At 37.4% G+C, this 19,943-nt stretch overlaps 1 protein-coding gene and 1 long non-coding RNA gene across 5 annotated transcripts in view; both read right to left on the bottom strand.

The window, feature by feature from the left end:
* LOC123504714 overlaps positions 1-7,599 on the bottom strand; it is a 62,291-nt gene extending 54,692 nt beyond the window's left edge. Inside the window, exon 1 of the long non-coding RNA XR_006674924.1 lies at positions 6,821-7,599. This is a non-coding gene — a long non-coding RNA (uncharacterized LOC123504714). The remainder of the gene's footprint in view (positions 1-6,820) is intronic.
* Positions 7,600-9,118: 1,519 nt separating this feature from the next.
* On the bottom strand, positions 9,119-19,050 carry LOC123504708 (myosin-10-like). 4 transcript variants are annotated; one of them, XM_045255450.1, is made up of 9 exons: positions 18,984-19,050; positions 18,198-18,351; positions 17,934-18,073; positions 15,746-15,943; positions 15,124-15,216; positions 12,973-13,113; positions 12,360-12,428; positions 11,685-11,828; positions 9,119-9,887 (listed from the first exon to the last, which is right to left on the bottom strand). In XM_045255450.1, exons 1-9 carry the CDS (start codon positions 18,984-18,986, stop codon positions 9,690-9,692), a joined length of 1,140 nt encoding a protein of 379 aa, XP_045111385.1. In that variant the 5' UTR covers positions 18,987-19,050; the 3' UTR covers positions 9,119-9,689. The 4 variants fall into 4 exon arrangements, with proteins under 4 accessions (XP_045111385.1, XP_045111388.1, XP_045111386.1 ...); XM_045255453.1 differs by having other exon boundaries at positions 9,119-9,661; XM_045255451.1 differs by lacking the exon at positions 12,360-12,428.
* Between the last annotated feature and the right edge of the window lie 893 nt (positions 19,051-19,943).

The raw sequence follows: 19,943 nt of genomic DNA, 5'->3' as shown, positions 1-19,943 counted from the left end.
ATTGGTCTACTGTTTCTATCCAGTTATCTACAAACACGTACACATTCACGGCAGCAACATGCAAAGTACACTAAATACTCCGGAGCAAAGCTGCCTCACCTTGTTTCATTAATCAGCTAACTCTTGCACACTTTCAGACCAAAGCTATTTTTCATTTACCATCGACGATTTTATATTCGAATCAAAATTTAAACGACGATTGAGAACTTTCGGCCTAAAGTTGTTGAGGGCCGTGACGGCCTTGGGCGCCGCACGGGGGAAGGAGGTGGCTGTCGGGTCCGGCCTGGGGCCCAAGGCAGGAACTGGCTGCAGGTCCTTCTTTTCCTTGGTGGCCTCAAGCTTCACTACTAGTCGTCCACTTGCAGCGCCTCACACTAGGCAAGGGTCGCCATAAGCAAGAGATCAATGTCTACCACTCACCAGATGGTGCCGTGAGGGGCCCTAAAGGGGTGATAAGGGCTCCTTGCATAGAGTCTGGTGGTGAGTGGTGTGTACGGGTCCCCTGCTTATAATGACACCGGGCTGAACAACTCGCCATGAACGAGGGCACGCTGTGCGCCATGAGCCAGGCACTGACAGTACCAGTGGTCCTTTACGTTAGGTTAGGTTAGGTTAGGTTAGATTAGGTTAGGTTAGGTAAAATGGACTCACTTCATGACAGTGTTTGGGGAGTGGTGTGTGGCGGGGCATTGCTCATGGCGACCCGTGTGAGGCATTGCAAGGTTGCATCGTCACTGCTCTCATAACCACGGGACTGGGGTTGACCCTTTCGGGGTGAAAAGTTTCGTCCCAGTACCTGTGTAGGTAATAATACTTTGAATCGTTTCGCCATTGCCATCGCCGCATCATTAGCCTCGATAAACGGATCGTTATCCTCGACAAACACATCTTTACCGTGGACACTGGAATCGCAACCTGTCGTGGAATCCCATTGTTAACGTGGACTCATTTTCCTTTGCGGCTTCAAGCTCACTGGTTGTCGTCAACTTGCAGCGCCTCACACTAGGCAAGGGTCGCCTTAAGCAGTCTGCCGTGTCTACCGTCCACCAGATGATGCCGTGAGGGGCCTTTAAGGGGTGATAAGGGCTCCTTGCATAGAGTCTGGTGGTGAGTGGTGTGTACGGGACCTCTGCTTATAATGACACCGTGCTGAACAACTCGCCATGAACGAGGGCACGCTGTGCGCCATGCACCAGGCACTGACAATACCAGTGGTCCTTTACGGGGTGAAAAGGACTCGCTGACAGTGTTTGGGGAGTGGTGTGTGGCGGGTCATTGCTCATGGCTACCCGTGTGAGGGGCAGTGAGGTGGCAGCGTCACTCTCCTCGCACTCAAGGGTCTTGGGTGAACCCTTACGGGGTGAAAGGGTTCGTCTCAGTACCTGTGTAGGCAAGAGAACTTCAATTGCGTCGTAGTGTGGTGGCATCGCCACTCTCCTCGCACCTAAGGGTGTGGGGTGGATCCTGACGGGGTGAAAGGGTTCATCCCAGTACCGATTTAGGCAAGTGAACTTCAATTGCGGCGCAGGAAGGTGGCAGCGTCACTCTACTTGCACCCAAGGGTCTGAGGTGGATCCTTACGGGGTGAAAGGATTCGTCCCAGTACCTGTGTAGGCAAGTGGACTTCAATATTGTGTCGTGAAATCGCATCGTGAGGACTGGAACCGCATCGACATAGTGGAATCCCGCATCGTTACCATGGACACTGGAATTGCATCTTGATCATGGAAACTCGCATTATTATCGTGGAAATTGGAATGGCAACTTTATCATGGAAAGACATCGCTATCAAGAAAAATGGAATGGCATTGTATCTTGGAAACTCGGAACGCTATCGAGGAATCTGGAATCACATCTTAACATACACACTGTTACCGTGGAAGCTCTCGTGATCGTCGTTCGTTTCGTTATCTCTGAATTACTTAATTAGTCTTGGTATTATTCTTAGCCTCCGTAATAATAGAGATGTTGGTCATTTTTATCTTATCTCTTTTACTGTATTTTTTTTCTCAGGGTATAGTTTAGTGTTCTTCAACCTTTTCTAAGTTCGTGCACCTTTTCGAGAAGCAAGGAGGACTATAAAAGAAATGCATCAATATTTGTAATTTTCCCTACTTTAAGACTGAAAATCGATAGATAACATTATTGTATATCTACCTGAAGCTATAGTTTTTCGGTCCTAAACAGTCGCTATATAGTGCGAAATGTACTATAACAAAATGCCACATCTCAAACACATCAGGCCCGTGTTCCGTCTGAGTATAATATATTACTATTGTGAATAAATCGTAATACTTTGATTAATGTCAATAGGAGAGGACCCAAACTGTCACATTTTCAGTGTTCGCAGGTTGGTTTAGTTCAGGAGTGGGTCAGCATCGTCTCGCGGTACAGAGTAGTCGTCTCTAAACACTGTATTACGATGTATCTATTGATTTGCCATGCTTTTACTCCTTCCAGTATTTTTCTGTTCTTATTCTACCATGGTATTTCTTTATAGTTACTTGAGTTTATACGACTAACATATAGAGCAAAACGTAATTGTCTGGTGAACCAAGATCTTTCATTTCTAGAGACTTAAATACAGCACGGAACCTTAACACACATTTCACCTCGCTTGTGCACGGGTTAATTCTTCACATGGAATGAGTAGAGCAATATTTATTCTCGGCCGAAACAGAAATAGTCCGAGGGTGCTGTAGTGTTTTCATCACCGTCTTCCTAAGCTCTATCTTGCCATAGCCTGAACATGGTATTCAGTTCAGTTCAGTTGATAGGCGGAAGTGTAGCCTGGATATCGGCACTTCCTGATGTGTTTGGTTTGGGTTTTGTCTGGGTCTGTAGCTGTAATTAATTATTATTTAAACTTTTTACTTTATGTTCTCTTATTATTTTTTTTTCTTTAATTATATATTATTTCTTTATTTTCTTCTATACCAGATTTTTCAAAATAATTTTCCAATGAGGTGTTCTTTATTTTCTGTGTAAGGACGCTGCCAATTGGGGTGTTTGGATCTTTCATTGGTGTAGGCTGGGCAATGTAGGAGGAAATGTTTATGCCTTTAGACTATAGATCAGGGGTTCTTAATCTTTTCTCGTTAAGAACTCTCTGAGTTATAAGACCATCTACCCGAACCCCCAGTAATTTGACATCGAACAGAATGATAATTTAGTGACTGACACTAACTCAATAGGCAAAGGTATTCTGCAAAGGATGTATCATTAAATCAGCCATCTAAGTACTCCTGGAAATCTTGTAAACCCCTGTGGGTTCGCGAACCCCAGATTGAGAACCCCTGTTTTAGATGCAAGAAGATTGATTTACATAAAAAAAAAACATTATTGTCGTTTGAAAACAGCGGGTTTATATATATATATATATATATATATATATATATATATATATATATATATATATATATATATATATATATATATATATACACACACACACACACACACACACACACACACACACACATATATATCCCCTGCAGCACTCTGTCACGGAATCATGTTGTTGTGAAAGTAAATTTCTATCCACGTACCTTCACTACATTTGTATTTGATTTCCATCCTTATTATTAAGGAACTTAAGTCATTCAATATCAGTACGTCTGAAAAAAAAAAAAAATTATACGTGCTCCATGAGCATTCTTTTTTTTTTCTCTCTCTCTCTCCCTTTTGATGTAATACCTTTTGTAATTGCAATCACTTAATGGAAAGCATTGTCTTTTTTTTTTTTTTTTAGCCTCCAATGATATTTTAATTCCATTTACCATCGTGTCAATTCCACGCAAGCACCGTATCAGTTATGAGAATGTGAACGTGATGGCGTCTGTAGCCGAGTTTGTATGATATTGCATCAGCACCCGTGTGGGCATAAGTTAGACAAAATACGTGGTAGTTACTCTTCGTTGTACAAAACAGGGACTTCATGGCAGAAAAATATAACATTAAACTATTCCCACCATCTATATTTAATACTTGCGATTAGAATGAGTCAGACAGCTTTATATTCATAAGTTTTCGAAACATCATAGTTCGGTGACAGCTCTTATATCTGAGCCTCAAATATGTAGAGGTTTATCAGAATTATTTTGTCGTTAATATTAATAACTTGTTCGTTTTCGTATTATCCAGCTGCGTCTGGATTGTTGACTGGATACTGTTTACAACACTTTATATATATTGCCTATTTCATTCTTGTACGCTTTCGTATTATCCAGCTGCGTCTGGCTCATTGTCTCGTTACTGTGTTCAATGTTTCGTGTATTTTGTTTATCTGTGGCCGCGAAACACACGATGTATTGTCAGCGCAAGCCACGCCACTGGACCACCTTCACTTTCATCTGCCACTCGGCCCTGGTTACACTGTTCACACTGAATATTTTCTGTGTGTCTCCTACACCTGATGTTTAGTGTTGATCACCGAATACATCTCGAAAATACACCCTATGTTATCCTCGACCACTCATTAACCCCACATTTTATTCTGTTTATTACTGGAAGACTAATTTTTATTGTAAGGCCTCATAACGCCAAGGGAGTATACATATGCTAATGCCCTTCATGTTAGATGTTACTATGTGGCAAAACAGTGTTGGTGGTCGAGAGGCTTTGCTTTGTTTGCGGAAAAGAGAATGTGTAAACAGACTGTTAGAGTATGTAAAAGGACTGTTAGTAACATTTTTATGAGAAAAAAGTGTGTGTGTGTGTGTGTGTGTGTAGTATTTTCCCATCCCACTCCTCTCCTCTGCATGTTCCCCTCCATCCTTCTGCCACCCAAGAGAGAGAGAGAGAGAGAGAGAGAGAGAGAGAGAGAGAGAGAGAGAGAGAGAGAGAGAGAGAGAGAGAGAGAGAGAGAGAGAGAGAGAGAGAGAGATAACAAGATTTTGGTTTTATTTGAACATAATTAGCTCTATATATGAGTATACACACACACACACACACCGCGTAGTGTAGTTGTTAGCACGCTCGGCTCACAACCGAGGAATCGGGTTCGAGTCCCGGAAAGCGGCGAGGCAAATGGGCAAGCCTCTTAATGTGTAGCCCCTGTTCACCTAGCAGTAAATAGGTACGAGATGTAACTCGAGGGGTTATAGTCTCGCTTTCCCGGTGTGTGGAGTGTGTAGTGGTCTCAGTCATACCTGAAGATCGGTCTATGAGCTCTGAGCTCGCTCCGTAATGGGGAAGATTGGCTGATTGACCAGGAGGCGATCGAAGTGAATTACACACGTAGCAGAGTCCTCACTGACAAGACATGAGAGCATTACTTGCCATACAATCATTGTTTTATGCGTAATATAATAATGGGCTATAGTTGACCAACTTGCACTTGCTTTTATTCAATTGTCTTGTGCTTCACCTTCCATTGTTGTGATCTTCTGGTGTGCTGAATTTTTTTTTTTTTTTTAAGAAAAACGTAAAACACAACAGAAGATGCACGTACACTTCATTTCTCACCGTGACAGTATCCCGAGTGACATGTTTGCAAACCTCACTTGCTACTTGAATCAAGTCTACAAGATTGTCGCTGTTTCAATATCAGTGAATGTATGTCCAGCCGTGTTTTTTTTTTTTTTTTTTTATCATGATAATAATTATTGTTCCCTAGATTTTACGTAAAATCTCCGTGGTACGTACTAGTGTCAAATGTGCTTGGTTACTAATACCTGGCTCACGATTCGAATATGAGCTGGGCCTAAGGCGGTATATTAAAGTTGGAGGCGGCAACGATCCGTTCTGAGTGGTCCATCCTCGTAAATGGCCGCCATATTGGTAAATGATCTGACCCGTATTAACAGAGTACTCCTAGGAGAACTGTAGCAGTCTGGAAGTGGTTTTATCCTCGACTTTGCTCTTAGAAGTTGTTCCTAAGAGTAACTTATACTTTCAAAATAAAAGTCACTCCTAGAAGCAGAAATGTCGCTAAATTAGCGGTTTAATAAATATAGGCGACGTATTGTGTGCGTGTGTGATACTTGTTATGTTCTTTATGAATAAAATAAAAATAATATTGATAATAAGAACTGGAAACGTGATTAGATATCCTAGATTTTCCATATCACTGAACCCAAATAATTTATAGCAGGGAGCAATTAATTAACAGTGACCTAACCTGAAATTAACTGGAATATTCCAGCCTACAGCACACCTGCTGCAGCCATGTTTAATTAAACGCAAGGGATACGGTAGTGAGCCGGAAACTGAATTATTCCAGCTACTTCTGATTTCCCTAACAGGTTCATTATCATCATCAGCATTACTACTATCAACAGCAGCAGCAACACGAGCATAACGAGCATCATCATTAACACCATAATGGAAACAGAAAATATCAAAATGTAGCTAAAATAATTCCCTCGTTAATCTAGGAGTTCCTAGATAAAGGTGACCACATATGTAGTTGGACCAAGATGGACTTATCTATAATAAAAGCATTACAAATTACCAAATTATATGATCTATGAAAGAAAGAACATTCCCTTAAAAATGGTTAAAAATCATACTGCATCCAAGACGGTGGAGAAATGTTAGAGAAATAATCAGTTGTTCAGAGAAAGATCTGATCAATATTATGACAAATAGTACTAAATATTTTGATCAATTGTGAAAATACAACCCACATTCTTGCCTATCTAGATCCTGTTCCCATCCAAGATGATATTTGTCGTTGTGTAATGTGGAATATCTGGGGATTTTGTTTATCTATCTATTCATTCTTTATTTTTCTTTTCTTACCGAGCAATATCTGAACGAAGTTTTTATCATTAAGGATATGTGATGCAGCTTGCTTCTCAAACACAGACACACTTACCTCTGTATGGCCTCATCTTTGGGCTTAGTGGACAGGAAACTAATTGATGCTAAGGTGAGGTTGCACTGTCAAAACCCCAGGCTGTCTTTTTAAGAGTTCATGATACTGTAAAAAATTGTTAAATAGATGTCAACTGAATCTATTACTGATAAAGACTCTGAAAATCTAAAGAATACATTTTTTGCATCATTATTTAATATACCAAGTAAAAATCAACAGAGAAACATTACTTCGATATGTATTGAATCTAAATTAAGAAGTAAAACACTTCAGTGTTTTGCACCAAACCATCCTAGTTATTGTGTATTCCAATATTTTCTTCAATTTTTATATGTATGACCATAATCATTCACTTTTACAGATATCCAGTGTACTTTTGCTAAATACAAAAAATATCACTATTAAAAAATGCAAGATCAACTGATGATATAGGTAACTGTACATACAAAAAAGAAAGTGAAATTAAACATATCACATTCCCAGAATGATATGGCCAAGGATACTCATCAGGAACTATAACTGTAGCTCCTACTATACATTTCAGCGGTGGACAAACGGTGTTTCCTGCAGATATCTCCTAAACGAATCGTTGGATGAGTATATTTCAACACACTACCTTGAACATCCGTTCGTAATTTATGTTTAACAAACCACAATGCTTTATGTGTTATGTGAGGAGTTTACTGAGTGATATTACGCCTAATCCAGTCATCATATCAAAGGTGTTATACATAATCGGATGAGTGTGGAATACTCGTCTAACCCCCCCCTCCTCCTCCTCCACCCTGAAGAACCCCCAGACCACTCCTCTACCCCAGTATCGCATGACCCTCTTCCCCGCTTCCCTCTTCACCCCTATTCACACCATCAGCCTTCCACCTTTGATTTTTTTTCCCTATTGTAATTACATACGTATAGGTATAATAGTTACATACGTCAGTATGTACATACATATCATACATTAATAATATTATTTAATACAATTGCTGGTATATGTGGACATGAAAACCAGAGTGGGTCAAACGACCGTGAAAGCAATAGCTAATTCCGCTGTTAATGGCCGTATAGCTGGATAATAAGCAACGTATCTAACAAAATAATATTATATATAAACTGGACCACTTTTTATGATCAATAGGTACACAGTACGCAATAAGAGTATCAACAGTACTTTTCCTAACAGTAGAAGGTCCAGGTCACAGGTAATTCCAGCACATCATGTTCACATGGTTGACCATAACGACTGCAAACATGGCTCTTCTATATACTAAACGTAAACGTGCTGTTGTACAGTAATTATCAACGTGAACCACTTCTTGCCTTCATGAAATTGTACCATATCGTTAATAATCATATCTATACATACACACTTACACAACATTATAATGTATAAATACAGTGGTGGGAGAAGTAAGGAGGGACACAGGAGTGAGGGAGGCGAGGAGCTAGGGAGAACAGGAGGGATAAAGAGGGCGAGAACTTCCGAGACGGGGGAGACGTAGTAGTGGTTAGGAATGGTTTGGGTGTGTGGGGGGGCCACACTTTCATTCGAATGCGTCAACATGACTCGTCGGCTTTGTTATTTTTCACGAGTAAACTCCTCACATAACACATATAGCTCTGTGGTATGTTAACCATAAATTACGAACGGATGTTCAAGGTAGTGTGTTGAAATATCATACTCATCCAACGATTCGTTTAGGAGATATCTGCAAAAAACACCGTTTGTCCACCGCTGAAATGTATAGGTTAAGGAAGTGCAGATGACAAAACCAAAGACACCCCAATCACTCAAGTACTTCTTCCAAGAAATACTTGTTCACATTGCAGATTACTGCCTTAGATTGGCTGTGAAGGTGGCCATATGGCGAATTTGCAGCAGGGCAATAGTCTATAGTGGCAGAAAATAAACAATGTCAACAACAAAGCCACTCCTCCAAACCTACCTGCCCCAGTCTCTCTCTCTCTCTTACTTCTTCCTAGAAGTATTTGTTCACATTGCATATTGCTGCCTTAGATTAGCTGGGAGGTTGCCATATAGTGAGTTTGCAGTAGGACAATACTCCATCATGAGACTGCATGTGTATTGTGCACATAGAGGTATCAGCACTTGGCACTCAAGACACATTTCCTTGCACAAATGCCAAGTTTAAGATGGGGGAAGACTTTTCTATAGAGAACATGCCTTGAATTTTACTCCAAAGTTGATGAGGAACAAAAGTTAAAAGGATTTCAGAAATAATATCAGAAACTCATCAATTCATATTGAAACAGGAGAGAAAGAAAAACAGACACAGCTAGGTTAAGACGGGAAGCTACATCTTTAATTCATATATGCTTGGTAAGGCAAATTTTTATGACTGTATACTTCTTAAATAATAATCAATTCTTTCATTTTAGCATTAAGCATTGAATAAGGTGGTTTAAACATACAAAAGATTCTTTTTCACATTTCTAAAAATAAATTACCAAAAAGGGGAAAGGGATGAGGGGTGTTTAAGGGTCTCACAGACACCCCGCTCTTAGTAACAGACAATTCACAGTAACGACATCCCTCACACGTGGTGTCCATTATCACGAAGCACCACAATAATAAAAATTGAGATTGGGTATAATACACTTGTTTATTATGTATGTATACACATATTATACTATACATACATACATGAACTTTAAATCCATATTTTGTGCACCTTCAATTTTGCAAACTCTTAAATAATGGTCTTGAACATCAATACGTATTCTCAGTAGCCTCGCTTGTGCTGCCTCCTGAGAGATATGCCACCATTCAGCCCGTTCGTCCCCTATTACAGTGCCATTGATTCTCCATCAGTCAAAGCACTAAAATAAGCATACAAGAAAATTTCAATTAATCTCTGACTTCCCTCTCACACACCTGTTTCAAGCGACTGATCTCATCTTCTAGTTTGTGCTTAACAGCTAGTTTTTCTTCAAGATCTCTGGCCAGCACTGGATCAAGAAGGAGACGAGAGGATGGCTTGAGGCTCCTCACCAGTAGCTGAGTCTTGGCTTGCATTTTGGACAGATCTTTGAGCTTATTTCTCTCCTGTTTAGAGTTTAAAATATAACTGAATAAAATTAAAAACAATGTTAATCTTTTCTCTTAGCAACAAATTATTGCAAAATCAGATGAAATTACACTATCAAAGAATTAGAGAAAGATTTTCTAAATAAATGAACAGATTACACTGGCAAATCCAATTACATTTTTTTTATGTAAGAGAGAAAAAAAGGCTCACTGGAATTGCAGTCTTCATAAAAGACTAGAAAGAATTAGTCAAAAGAGTGGGACAAATGTCTTGACACCTCTCACTTAAAAAAAGTTAAGTTGTAGGAAGATGGAAATACAGATGCAGGTAGGGAGTTCCAGAGTTTATCAGTGAAAGATATGAATGATTGAGGATACTGGTTAACCCTTGTATTAGAGGGTTGGACAAAATAGGGATGAGAGGAAGAAGAAAGCCTTGTGTAGCAAGGCCACAGGAGAAGGGGAGGCATGCAGTTAGCAAGATCAGTAAAACAGTTAGCATGAAAATAGTGATAAAAGATAAAGAGATGCCATGCCACATTTTCAATAATTATTGTGCTTTTCTAGTCATAGATTCATTTTCAAATTTACTGTACTTTATCCTACACTGGCAAGCTTCTTTAAAATAAAGATTTATATAAATAAAAATTAAAAGAAGAGCTTGTGTCAATACGAGAATTATGTCCAAATCTTGAAAGACAAAAATTAATACCTGCCAACAGCACAAAGGGCCACAGCTGACATATGACACTGGAGGCATTTTACATTCATTCTGTATCATTTACTCAAATTTCCTATCACTAATACTTCACTATGATATTGATTTGTTAGATAAATGCTCACAGTGTTTACACACTCAAGAAATTCTTTGTCCTTTCCAATTTTCACATTCTTCAAGCAAATATCATCCAGCTTTGTCAGATTTTCATTCTTCTCTGTGAGAATGATGAATGCCAGCCATCATGATTCAGAGAGACTAATGAGGATGGCAGTATAGTCTTTCTTCTGCACTATGGCTTGTTGGGTGGAGTCACTAAGGTGAATCCCCTGCCTACAGCATCGTAAGATGTACTAGGTCAATTAAAGGATTATCCTAAAATCAATATATTACTTTTAGACCTAGCTGAATCATATCACCCAACACAGTGTTTTATTTGGACCTATTGTAAGCCCTCTGTTTTCCTTTTCTTATAATAAGTAGTTACATATGATGTATATAAATTCTTCTATTGACTGTGAAGCAGTGAAGCACCAGTTGTGGCAGTTCCTTCCATCTTAGTAAGTAGGGTGGCTAGGTGAGAAAGGTTGTCACCTTTGACAACCCTTCACTCCGGCCACTGACCTGTGCTGGCAATGTCTCACCAAACCGCAATGGCAACAGTGCCACATGTTGTGTTATTTATGTATAATAATTGCTTTTATTAGAAAGTTCAGTACATTTATATCACTATAAAATCTTATTTGAATCTAAGAAAGTACTTTATGGTGTTATCAAATGAGACAGAATGATGTGTGTTCGGGCAGATTTGACAGGCAGGGGACGAGTCCACCCAACATGTCTTAGTCTGGTGGAAAGACTATGGTAGAAATTACCCTTAAAATCAAGAGGTGGGAATGTCTACAATAGTACATTGTTAGATTCCTCCAGAAACACAATTACAGTTTGTAGAAAAGTTTTCAAATCAATAGGAAGCAGGAAAGTGACTAACATATTTGGAGATGAATGACCATAGACAAGTAGTCTAGAATTTCACATAATACTTGTATAAGGTTGACCTTAAATGGGTTAAGCCAATCTGTACTAAGAAAACTTACCTCAGTCAGCTGTTTACTGAGAGAGTTGAGTGTTTCTTTCACTTTTGTAATGCTTTCTTCAAAATCATTTTTCTGCTGACAAAGTTTTTTAAATTTTTCAGCCATCTGTTTCAGGGATGCTTGATGTGCAGAGATACTGTTTTCCTGCAGAAAAAGAAATTAGAAAATAGATATACTTTAAAGTATATCTATTTTCCAGTGTTGCTTTGGAATTATCAAATCTTAGCAGAGTAATATGATAAAAAAAAAAAATTCTCATGAATGTACATATTCCCAAGTATTCAAGTTCAAGAGGAAAGAATAATTCCTCATATAGTAATTTGGTCATTTCTATTAATCACACAACAATCAGGAGATCTAAAGATTTTGCATTCAGAATGCAACATGCAGAATGATACAGGATGTTTTTCATGCTAGAAAATATATGCATTATTGTGAATGAAACACAAGATTCCTTATGAAAAAAAATCTAACAAAGTTATTTTTTCATTTCACTTTACTTTCAATAAACTTAAAAAGAATCATGAAGCATTGCACTACCAATATGTTATCACACTTTAAATTACAAGCATTGTACTTTAAAATTTTTCAAAATAATAATACAAACTTCATATTCAGTATAATGCACAAATAAACAACAAATTTCTAAAGTGAAGATGAATCATCTAAATGCACCTGTATGTTGATCTCCTCTGCAAAGGCCTCAGTCTCCACCACAAGCCTGACCATGTCAGATACACAAACCTGAAATAGATTTTTTTCTTAATTGAATGAAATCTTTTTTTTACATAATTTGTACAGTACATCCCAATAAAAAAATATTGTCACAATATTCTCTCACCACATTACTTTTCATTCAGAGGCTGATATACTATTACCATATTCCTTTGCTAGTGGCAATGCTCATAAGATCTCGTTAATATCTCATCCATGCTCAAACTTCAGATACACTTGGCATTTGATTTAAAGGATTAAAAGGGAGAGAAGGGTAGTCCATTGCTTGAGAAGTCAGTTGCTTGAAAATTATTATGTACGATAAAGATGACCATACAAAAGAATTGTTTTGTAACTTACCAAAGTGCTGTACGTAAGTGCTACACCGTAATATAATAAGTTAAACAAGTGAAACAAAAGTTAGATTCACACATTTAGGTTTTTCTTATTTGAGAGATAATTTGACACAAAACAAACATCAGAATCAAAGCAGCAACAGACAATGTATGTATGTATGTATGTACAGTCCTCTCATATTCACTTAAATAAAGGATACATTTCTAACCAAACATACCTGGTCATCAAAACGTTCCAGATTCTCTTTCAGTTCCTTTTCTTCTTGCTGTTTTCTAAGAAGGAGGCTGTAATAGGAAGTTCTAGCTTGCTTAACCTGTTCATGAGCCTGCTTCTGACGACTTAACAAATTTTCTACCACCTGCAAAAACAACAAAAACCTTACAATGCAAACTATTTGACCTGTATGTATTGTCAAGTGAAGTGAAAATACTATAAAAGTCAGTCAAACTTATAGTTCTGCTGCATATGGTCTTCATACATTGAGGATAACACAAAATATCAATAGAAAATTGTGCAAATATATATATATATATATATATATATATATATATATATATATATATATATATATATATATATATATATATATATATATACTAAAAGTGCAGGGAAATCACATGGAAGTCTTTATATCTCCTGCTTTATTTTCCATTTTACAAATAGAAAATAAAGGATGCCTAAACTTTCCAAATTTAGGCATCCTAAGGGCCTAAAATAGTTAACATATTAAGTATATATAAAGTTTAAAAAACACATTGTATAAAGTCTAGAAAGACATTGTTTGGACATTAAGCTAAAATACAACCTAATAAAGCAAAGAAATGAATAAAATTACAATGAGTTAAAATACAAGGTAAAAAAACAAAAAAGAAAAGAGATCACAACACGTCAAAAATAAAAAAATTTGACGTGTTGTGATCTCTTTTCTCTTTTGTTTTTTACTTTGTATTTTAACTCATAGTAATTTTATTAATCTCTTTATTTTATTAGGTTGTATTTTAGCTTAATGTCCAAACAATGTCTTTCTAGACTTTATACAATGTTTTTTTTAGACTTTATATATACTTAATATATTAACTATTTTAGGCCCTTAGGATGCCTTTTGTCTGAGGCGAAATGTTGGAAAATGGAAAATAAAGCAGGAGATATGAAGACTTCCATGTGATTTCCCTGTACTTTTAGTATCTACAATTTCTGCTATCAACCTTTGTTTTATATATATATATATATATATATATATATATATATATATATATATATATATATATATATATATATATATATATATATATATATATATATATATATATATATATATATACATATATATACAGGTAACTCTCGATTTACGCGTGTTTGATTTACACTTTTTAGCTATAACGCGACCGAAAAAATATTATAATTAATTTAATTTGCGCGATCGGTTTGCTTATACGGGATTTGGCCCAACCAAATTTCCAAACTGAGGGCCAGATGCAATTTCACACTGCGCACCAGAGAGTTCCACAGCTGGCCGATAGGTGGGAACTCTGCTCTTCTCGTGCCTCATTTGCAGTCTGCCAGCACTTGAGTACAGAGGGAATCTCTTCAATCTGCCTATAATTCACCAAGATGGCCCCAAAACATCCTTCATCTTCTTCTGCATGTGGGATTATTTTTGATAAGTGGATTTTTTATAAAGTGGAAAAGCTCAGAGGAAGATGGTGACTTACTGGTGTGAGTGGTGAAGGCAGTGACACAGTGAGTGTTGTGTTTACGTATTCTTTGTTTTGTTGTTTTCTCTTATTATTTTTTGCTTTCTTTTATTATTTCTTGCTTTTCCCTTTACTTTAAATACACTTCTAGTATTTAGAATGGTAAATAATAAAAACATGTTAATTTAGCCAAATAAATAGAGTATTTTGTACGAATTTTTTGGGGACCACATCCCCCCTATTATCTATTGTTTCTTATGAGAATTACATGTTTGTTTTATGCGAATTTTGATATACGCGATGCCTCTTGGAATGCATCTATCGCGTATATTGAGTTATATATATATATATATATATATATATATATATATATATATATATATATATATATATAGAGAGAGAGAGAGAGAGAGAGAGAGAGAGAGAGAGAGAGAGAGAGAGAGAGAGAGAGAGAGAGAGAGAGAGAGAGAGAGAGAGAGAGAGATGGGAGGGAGGGGAAGAGTTAATTCATCTTTTTTACTCTCATGGATTCCCTAAGAGAATATATAAATTCTGCTGTGTAATGACACAACATCCCCAAGAAAATCAAGGTGATGGTGGTAAGTGTGAGATACAACTACTGATTCCTTGGAAATTATCATTAGTTTATAAAGTAATCCTACATATGAACTTACCGTTTGTCTGTCCCTCTCTGGGGGAAGAGAAGAAAAGCTTCGCTTTACCAGTTGCCTTTGATGCTCAGTTAATTTCTCCATGCTAGCTGAAACCTATTTTAGAAATTAATAACTAACAATAATTTCCGAGCTTAGGTATACCAGCAAAGTAATAAATACATAATCACCTCTTGCCAATTTGGCACCAATGGCAATACTTGGCATCCCTGCCCTACAAACCCAGACCATCACAATCCTTTACATTCTCCACTTCTAGAAAAAATTATTCAAATTTACCACATTGTATGTCATGGAAACAAATTAAGAATAATTTCAAGTTCATTAGCAAATTTCATTTTCCTTTATTAGCTAAACAAATAGCAAGTTTGTCTGAAGCTTACAAGTAACTACAGGTCAACATCATTGGGCTTTATAGTTATCTATGGGGAATATGATATATGAAATTAAAGTGACTGATAAACAATTAAATAAACTAAGCAATATGTAAAACCAAGGAAATCGCCCAACTATCAATATGAAAATGAGTCCATGTCCACAAAGCTATTGGCCTGGACAGCACATCATCTAGAAAATTGGTCTTATACACCATTAGATTAAAAAATATTTGATGTGATATTCCTACCTGCTTGGCGGTGGTAGCTGTGTTCCCTCGAGCTTCCTCCAACAGCAGCTTATAGTGTAGTTCCTGTGCTTGTGCTGACTGGTCTGCCTCTACCAAGGACTCTCGTGCTTGTGTTGCTTGGCTTACCCAATCCACTTGGCCCATTTCTGCTGAGTCCTCTTCATCCTCATCAACTTCATCAGTGACTCCATCTCTGCTCTTCATGGTTTAAAAGAGAATAAAAATTCAAACAATATTACAGTTTTCATAAGTCTAAAATGTTTCACTGCTCTATCATAAATATGTGTTCTATATTTTACATTCAACTTATCCATTTTACTCACTTCATACAAACAGAATGACATGCAAAGTAGGAAAATTTCATTTAATAGCCTAAATCAGGGATTTTCAATCTTTTTCTCATTAAGAACCCTTCAGTTATAAGATCATCTACCCAAACCCCCAGTAATCTGACATCAAACAGAATCTTAAGCTAGCGACTGACTAACTTATTATGCAATGGTACTGCAAAGGATATCATTAGATCAGCTATCTAAGTGACCCCGGAAATCCTACAGAATGTTAATCTAATTCCTTCAGTAATGGGACGCTTTTTTACCATGAATTTGGAGTACAATTAGACTTCTTTTTTTTTTTAAGATTAAGAAGGGTCTATGGAGGTGAGAAGATTACTGGCTATTTTAATCCCCACATAAGTTTCTGCACCTCTATAAAATTGCCAAATAATAAGCAGAATGAATATGAAAACATGTCATAGTACTGAAGAGGTTAATGACTGACACTAACTCAAGATGCAATGGTACCGTAAAGGATATTATTAGATCAGCCATCTAAATACCACTAGAAATCTTCTTATGAATCGCTGAGGGTTTGCAAACCTCAGGATGAGAATCCCTGGTGTAAATGGTAAAAATTAAATAAACTGTGAAAGTTGAGAAATCAACTCTTCCTTAAATTTTCTAGTTCATAATTAAAAAATTACTTATCACAGAAAAAAACAAGTTAATCTTGCTAGAAGTGAATCACATTCATATTGCACCTAAATTCAAGAAAACTAATCAAATAAAAGACAATGTAGCTATGCATGAATTTTTTTTTTTTTTATAACTAAGTAAAGTTTACATGGTAAATCTAGCAACTACTTTCCCTATAATTCTAATATTCTGTAAGAAAAAGATGGACAAAATGTATTTGATGGTGGAGTGGCAATTCCCGAAGAGACAAACTCATTGATGTGCAACAATGAAATGAACTGTAGAAAGATGATGAAACTATTGATTGTATGGCTAAAAATGAAGGTACCAAATTATCTTAGGAAGCTGCTATAAAAACAAGTATGTATAATGAAAGTATCAAGTAAACAGCAGTTTCAATGAGTATGTATACTGCATGTTAACCAAGTTGTTACCTATGCATGGGTTTAAATCTGAAAAAAAAATCATTCTACATAAAGTTGATAATAAGTAAAGAATGAACAAGCAAAGCAAAAGAAATTAAACAAGCCATGATGTATTAGTTTACACTCATATGTTAAACATTCACTCCACTTCTCTTTACCATGTGCAGTGGCCATGCATAATATGTTTATATCTATATTTTTAATACATTGATCTCCAGTCTCTCTAAAGTCCCCAAGCATGTAGTGTTGTACCATTGCCATTGTCTCGTAAAGGCTAGTACACAATTTTTTTTTCTGCATCCTCTGGTTGATTTCTCTCTCCTGTTGTGGAGATCAGTCATGATGGTGAAGAAATATTTATTACCCTTGTTCCTTGACTTATAAGTACGTAGATTTTGTATGTTACATAATGGGCCTCGAAGACTATAGGGCACCATCTCTACTGACCTAACAAATTACTACTAACTTTGACTTTCCAAAAATAAATGGCAATCTGTTCCCAGTGCTTACTTTCCACAGTATTTTAATCGCTTAACTTATTGTTATTCAAGTCGCCCCTAAATTGTGCATATTGGCTTGTTTGGAGCTTCATATGCCTATGGAGGTCACTCAGCTCATCCAGGTAAAAATTCCTGGAGAGAGAGAGAGAGAGAGAGAGAGAGAGAGAGAGAGAGAGAGAGAGAGAGAGAGAGAGAGAGATCAAACTTAAGTGAGACCCAAGCTGTCTGTGAATAAGAATCTAAAAAAAAAAAAAATTAGAGGCTTGGTTGATTCTCTGTCTAAACACACCTGTCTTCTCCGTCTTAGGCTTGTCAGGACCCGCAGTTCTGCTTTCCGATGGATTCTTGCGAGGCGGTTTCGTTCCCTATATAATTTTGTGACTTCCAGCACCAATCTCTCCCTGTCCCCGACGCCTCCGCCACCACCACCTGTAGAATTAAGAGGAAATAAAAGTTTATAAACATACAACATTTCCTACGCACCAGAAGTTAACTAATTGTAGAATGTTTTCTAGGAGTGGTATCCACGTGTACGTTATTCTTGATGCCATACCTTTGTAAAAAGCAGTGCCTGGGGTGGGACTGGATACCGATGGAGGAGAGAGACCTCCATCTCCTCCCTTGTAAGAAATTCCCCCTACTTCTTGTTCGAAGGAATCAAACCTGAACGCCGCGCAAGACGTTGGAGAGGGTGATCCAGATAGACTCTAATAAAGTACATACCGTCACCACCACCGAAGAAAAAGAACTTCTAATTTCTAAAGTCTGTCTAGGGTCTATTCTAAGCTGCCCGTTGGGTCTCGGTAAGGGAGCAGACGCAGAGTGCATGTTGTAAGATCTTGAGGAAAATAGTAGTTTATGACTGTGTGATAAACAGTTGTTTATGACTGTCTATCCTTATGATAAGTGTGTTGATCGACAGAAAACAAGTATCATACACATAAAATTAATTATATCATCAATGAGCTACAATATGTTTTATGGGCCAACACTGTCCACTGGCCAACACTGTCCACACACTCAGACCGAGAACCAACCACACTAGTCTGCTATAAGTACCGTAGAAACTGAGAAAATATCAGCCTATACCATACATAAAAGATTTTTTATAATGAAAGATAATGTAAAGTGGATGAAACTCATAAAATAAATTAAGACAAATCCTACTTTCATTGTACACCTAGACAGTCAACTATACCAAACTGTTCGCATTGGTAATGCTACATATCACACACGTGTGTAAATTACTAAGTGTGGATGTTATTTAGACATTTTCGTTGAGAAATTAGCGAATGTTATAACATGTATCAATCAACACTTGAACAAGGAAAGAGATTACCATGTTTTGTATATTAAAATATTATCGTCTGCCTAGTCTGCCAGTCTGTCGTGTTTTGCTAGCGGCGTCTCTGTTGCCTTGACGACCACGCTCTCTCTCTCTCTCTCTCTCTCTCTCTCTCTTAAATGGTTTCTTGAAAGGTCGTTCCAATAGCCACTTTGGTAAAAGTTTTAATAATAAGGCTATGCTGCTTGTAGAGCTTTCATTGATGTCAAGCATTTCTTATCAAGGATGTCAAAAGCAAATTGTTAGGCTGGGTTCGTTATCATTTGTACGATCGTAATATGTCCTAAACAGATCATACCCATCTTACCCTTCCTCTTCCCATTGTCTTTGGTGGGTAAACTGGGGCTAGTTTTTTTTTTTTTTTTTTCTTCTTAAGTGACAACAACGCACGATCGCTAGCTGTCACACTGGTCACGACGATTCTAGCGACAACGATTTCGTGCTTTACTGCCAAACGTATGTTCAATGACCAGTCATAACGCAGTATTCTAACGATTTCTTACTCGTTCGATGTCGAACGATGTCGTTAGTAGCACGTGCGACATCGTATCTCTCTATAACGTCATCGCACGCCCGATGAAATAGCTTTGCCTGTCGTGAATCTCTTCCTGACAGTCGAATGCAGCGCTCGATTGTCGTAATGTTTCTACGATGTCGTGTGACAAGGAAATCTTACATCGTACGATATTGCCGCGTTAACGTACGATGTAACTTACATCTTACGGGAGGCCAAAAGCCGTTAAAATGACGTCATTGCTGCCGGCGACAGCCCTCCTACGACCGTCGGGAATGTCGTAACAAAAAAAAAAAACAAAAAAAAACTGTAGTGTGACCCGGACCCCCAGCATAAAGCACCGCACCATGGAGACTGGCTGATTCACAAAGACAACAGAGAGGCAGGGTAACGAGATACTGAGTACAAATACTAAATTTACTTGTACAGAACTTAACAGG

The sequence above is a fragment of the Portunus trituberculatus genome, chromosome 17, assembly GCF_017591435.1.
Source record: "Portunus trituberculatus isolate SZX2019 chromosome 17, ASM1759143v1, whole genome shotgun sequence".
Classification (NCBI taxonomy): Eukaryota; Metazoa; Arthropoda; class Malacostraca; order Decapoda; family Portunidae; genus Portunus; species Portunus trituberculatus.
Note: the sequence above shows the minus strand (reverse complement) of the source record. Positions and strands in the feature narration are given on the sequence as shown.

Coding starts and splice junctions, on each gene's coding strand:
- LOC123504708 (XM_045255450.1), bottom strand. Junction 18,074..18,197: donor AGGCACTGCTTTTTACAAAG/GTATGGCATCAA, acceptor TTAATTCTACAG/GTGGTGGTGGCGGAGGCGTC. Junction 15,944..17,933: donor GCCTAAGACGGAGAAGACAG/GTGTGTTTAGAC, acceptor TAAACCATGAAG/AGCAGAGATGGAGTCACTGA.